The sequence below is a fragment of the Geospiza fortis genome, unplaced genomic scaffold, assembly GCF_000277835.1.
Source record: "Geospiza fortis unplaced genomic scaffold, GeoFor_1.0 scaffold171, whole genome shotgun sequence".
NCBI classification, from domain to species: domain Eukaryota; kingdom Metazoa; phylum Chordata; class Aves; order Passeriformes; family Thraupidae; genus Geospiza; species Geospiza fortis.
In genome coordinates this window covers 7,329,213-7,334,162 of record NW_005054313.1, presented here as the reverse complement: position 1 = coordinate 7,334,162, position 4,950 = coordinate 7,329,213, and the positions used below count along the sequence as shown (strand labels likewise).

At 39.6% G+C, this 4,950-nt stretch overlaps 1 protein-coding gene across 1 annotated transcript in view; it reads right to left on the bottom strand.

Annotated features, from left to right (window-relative positions):
• The window catches only part of CHRFAM7A (CHRNA7 (exons 5-10) and FAM7A (exons A-E) fusion), a 38,477-nt gene extending 33,684 nt beyond the window's left edge, over positions 1 to 4,793 (bottom strand). The window contains exons 1-2 of the mRNA XM_031055907.1: positions 4,784 to 4,793; positions 3,820 to 3,959 (exon numbers count right to left, since the gene is read on the bottom strand). Coding sequence (XP_030911767.1) covers positions 3,820 to 3,959; positions 4,784 to 4,793 — 150 coding nt within the window. The remainder of the gene's footprint in view (positions 1 to 3,819; positions 3,960 to 4,783) is intronic.
• Positions 4,794 to 4,950: the final 157 nt, after the last annotated feature.

Genomic DNA, 4,950 nt, shown 5'->3' with positions numbered 1-4,950 from the left:
TAACTAGAAATTTTTTGAAAAGTGAACAGGAGAAACTGGAAAATAAGCAAAAACTGTTGTGTTGTAAATTATTTCATTAGCCAGCAAGCATCTTCAAGAACCATGAAAGATTCCTAAGTAGTGTTATGCAACATAAGCAAGAATTTGAATATTCATGTAGATAAGTAGCTTAATTCAGCTTTCTTAAATAAATTATTAAATGTTGATTCTAAAAAATAAACTAATTTATGATCAAAGTAGACCAAAATGGTCACACTCATACCCACCAAAATGTTTGTCACCATGAGTCTTGTTGAAGAAGTCACAAGTTAAGGTGGTATTGATCCAGTATTCTCCCAAGTTTTGCAATTTGAATCACAGATAGAGCTCACTTTTGTTTTTTGAAACATATGACATGTTAAGTGAAGAACCACCACAGGCAGTTTTGTGAGCAGTTTAAACTAATCTAAACCCAAAGGTTCTCTACAGGTCATGTACAGAACTAATCCCTCAAAAAAGGATAAGGTAACTCTCACTCAGAGAGGCAGTGGTGAAAGCCAAAGCTGTGGGAGCATGAGCCCAGAACTCAGATTTCTTCAGCAGCAAAGGCTGAGATCAGCTCAGGACACTGCCAGATTGCTGCCCCAAGTTCCATATGGAAAGCTGGTAAAAATTCTAAATTCCAGCCAGAAAGCTGAAAACCTTATATATTGAGAGTGAACCATTGACAGCCACTCAAAGAAAGAGTTCTGACATGTGGGTTTACCAAGATTTCATTCTCTAGCTTTCTGCTATGTTATTCAGAAATATACACACCTTGCTGCAAATGGTCAAGAAATCTGGGATACTTTACCAAAAGTATCTTTTATTATTATTTTCCTGAAAGAAAGATGTCTAATTTTTTCTAGAATTGTTTTGTACTGTTCCCAAGTTGAAAAATAGGAAGTTATGCTTAGATGTTAGGAAAAATCTACCATGATGGTAGTGGAATACTGACTGCCCAGGAAGGTTGTGGAAACTCCTGGACAGGAGCCAGGAAGGCGGTCAAAGTGGTCAGCATTTGACTGGACACAGTCCTGAGTAACATGATCCATTTAAGACATCTTTGCAGTAGGGAAGTGGACAAGATGACCTCTAGAGGCCCTATCCAAACTAAAATAAGATTGTGATTTTTCTACTCATTTAGATAGCAGTAAAAATTGTGTTTGAACTATCACTCTATACCTCGGTGTATTCCCATTCTTCATGCTTGTGTCTCAGAGCAGTCATTTGCAATATAAATGTGTGACCACTTAATTTCTAAGGTTTCATCTTCTGACTTTTGGGGATGAAATACCCTCTGATACTTTCTCTGAATTGTATTAACTTACAGTTGATATAGATAAATGTAAAATGTCAAAATGCTAGGCTAGGCACAAACCTCACACCCTCATGCTCACTGCATTTGTTTTTCTATGCCATTCACTGTTCTGTATGAGATATAGCAGAGTAGGAAAAGCACTGCTGCTGTGTCTATTCCTAGTGTTCCCTAGGCATGGCTGAATGTTCTCCTCTGATACTATTATTGAGATGGATGTTACAAGAGAAAACAACACTATTAGAAGGTATTTACCTCCATACAGTGTTTCAAAATGTGGTGGCTGTAATTTTTTTCTCTGTGGAAATTATATCGTATCAGTATATTTCAATAATCTCTTTTTCAAAACTGTATATGCTGGAAATTTTCCTAAGCCTAAATTAGGTTAAGATTCCATGCCAGCACTGAAAAAAATACCAGACAAACAGAAGCCAAAGACCAGTTTTATGTGCAGATTGAGGGATTTCCATGAGGTGAGAAGCAGAGAAAAATTAATAGCTTATCTACATCCTATTCTTTATTTTTACTGCCATTGTGCTGAAGCTATGACCATCCATTAGCCCCTCTTCCTCTCTTTCCTCTAAGGTATGCTGTAGTCTTTGTCTCTTTAAGATTTTTCCTTTTGAAGTCCACTTTTTCAAACCTCTTACTTTCCATTTTGGATTCCATCCTCTTCCATCTAAATTCCACCTCTCTTCTGAATTCTTTTGCTGTATCTCAGGCCTACCATGTACTCCCACTTCTTCCCTAAACACTCCCTTAGTGTCTTAGTTCTCCTCTTCAGTAATACATCCACAAACTGCATATTTCTCATGCTGCCCCTGCTTTTCTTCCCCACTTAGAAACATTTTGTGTAATTTACTATGCCAGCTTGCATTCTCATTAGACAATTAATTAATTCTATTTTCTAGTGAACTCCACTAAGCTGGGGCAATTGGCACTTACAGATCCCTCATTATGTACTGCTGATACTAACATGCATATTAATGTGCAATACCATCAAAAGAAAAACATATCTAAAACCATGGGGTAGAAAATTTCTATTTTTAATAGGGCAGGTTAAAACTAGAAATACAAGGTAGGAGACATCCATTGTATTTAGAAAATATTTCATACACCATCTCCCTTTTCCTGTCAGCAAAGTCAGAGTGGAATGGAAGAGACTTCACCTAAGGAATAGCAGCAACCAGGATCCAGCCTGGCTCAATCTGTTCTGGCAGGGATTTGATGGATTGGCTCTGGAGAGGTCTAACTCCCAATTACACTCAGTGGCTATCAGCTGAGAAGTCATTAAAGTGAATATATAAACTACAGGAAAGTGTGATGGTGACATGTTTTGTTTCTAGCTTGTTAAACCAGTAATTGTTATTGCAAGTAGCTGTCATTCCCACCAGCATTTGCTTCTTGTTGACAATGAAGAAAACTCATTTGTTTTATAGCATGAAGCTTAATTTACTTCATGGTTGATTTCTTTCTTTGGTTGTCAATCCCAGATCTCAGAGAAAGAAATGCAGTGAGTTTTATGGCAAGCAGAATGAGCTGTAACTAAACAGCCAGTTAAAATACCTAAGGTTTCTGACTGACTGTGAAGGGTGGTTCTTGACAGGCACATAGGGTCAAAAGCTCCCTTTTGAATCATATTAGTCAAGACTGCCAGCCACACTCAGACTGGCTAGTGATCTGTGGATATTTTCATTTTGTATGGGTTTTAATTAAATTTGACAGCTCCAGAAGAAATTAACTCTGTGTCTTGAACTTTAGGCATCTGATGGGAAGATAATGGAATTTTGAGGTTAAGTACATTTTAAAGACTTTAACTTCCTTATTAGTTGTCATAGCTAGTTGAATTCAGTAAAGATAAATACTGTAAACCCACTTATATGCTGAGTTGCATCTCTGTGCCACTGTGACAGAGTGAAGCTTAAATTAGTCATATTTGAACTCCTGCAGTGCATTGTACAAGTACAGCACAGGAATACCTATTGATATACCAGTCAAGTGTGGTTGTAAATACAGTAGCTATTTAAGCATATAGAATGTAGCAATCTTGTATAGATACCAAAGGAAATAGCACAACTTGGATTTTGGCTGGGATTTCCTCTCCCCTCCATCTTCCAAAATAGGCAGCTCTTAAGTGACCACCAGAAATCAAGAACTTTGGTTTTGCAAATCCCTCCCAGACTATACTGCTTGTTGGTTCTAAGGACAGTTAAATATTTTAAAGGCAAAGTGTGCATTTTGAGCTCCCCTTGAAATATTTTCTACTGCTAAAAATATTGGGAATTTCTGACAAGAGATCTAAGAAATAGGTAAATTGTACTACTTAGTTTAATTCTTTAAAGATGCAGACAAAATTTTGCATTGTGTCTTGAATTACTTGTGCTTTCCAATTTCTTGTAATCTTCCTTTACTATCTCAAATGTCCCTTCTAGGAAGGGAAAATCCACCCTTTAAAACAGTTTCCTAGAAGGTTACAGACTTACCACGTCCATGATCTGCATGAGGCTGAGAGTGAAATAGACAGTGAGTGGCTGGGAATCATTTGCGACCGGTCGCTCCAATGGATTGTAATTTTTCAGCAGCTCCTTGTAAAGCTTCCTTTGGAACTCTCCTTGCAGAGATTCTTTGGGCACAGGAATAAAAAGATAAATAATAAGGATTTTACATCAGAAAAAAGCTCAGGCATGCTTTTTCACTCCTATCAGATATTATGTATCTAATATTACACCTGCTGCATTTCCAGAAAAAATGCCACTGTGTTTAAAATAGTTCATTAGCTACTACAACAAAATTGTAATCACAAATGTTCATCCCAGCCTATAAGGGGGAATTACCTCTTTCATCATTTCTTGGCTGGCCAGGAGTGATACATTCTAAATGCTCGTGGTGCTTTCTCAATGTATACACCCTTTGGTCCAGCAGCAAGAAGTGATGAAGAGGAAATACAGTAGCTGTGATTTGACACCTGTCCTGGCATAGCTATAACCAGAAAAGCAGAACAGAAATACAGCAGAAGGCATCAGCAAGACAATGGGAGAAAAATGGCCACAGGTTAGACTGAGCACTGCTCTGGGGCTGCTTCAGACAGAGAACTCTTTGGGGCAAGTACACTCCGCTTTGTTGTCTGTTCATGCAATTATAAATGAAGTGGGGTACGGTGTTCCTGGCAGAGATGATAGACAACACATTAAAATACATGCTAATATTTGGGGATTTCTGTCCTTTTTACACTTCAAATCCAGGGAGGATGCTTATTCTGCCGTCTTTCTGTGGAGAGAAGGAGCAGGAGTAGACCAGGGACAGAGGCAGTTTTCGAGTGAAAGGGAATGTGCGACAGGGTAGAACAGGTTCTCTGGACGTGAGACCTCCCTGTCCCGCTCCAGACCGCCCTCCTTCTTCTCGATTTTCTCGTCCTCAACTCGCCCCGCAAAAAGCCGCAGCCCCTACCCTGGGACATGCGCCATTTAAGTCCCTTGACAGAGTTCGGTCCCCCATCCCCACCGCACTTCTCCCGCGTCCCTTCCCGGCAGGTCCCAGCGCTGGTCAGCCCTCAGTGCGGCCCGGGACGGGGACGAGCCCCCGAGGCTGGCAGAGGGCAGAAGGGGCCGGCCGGG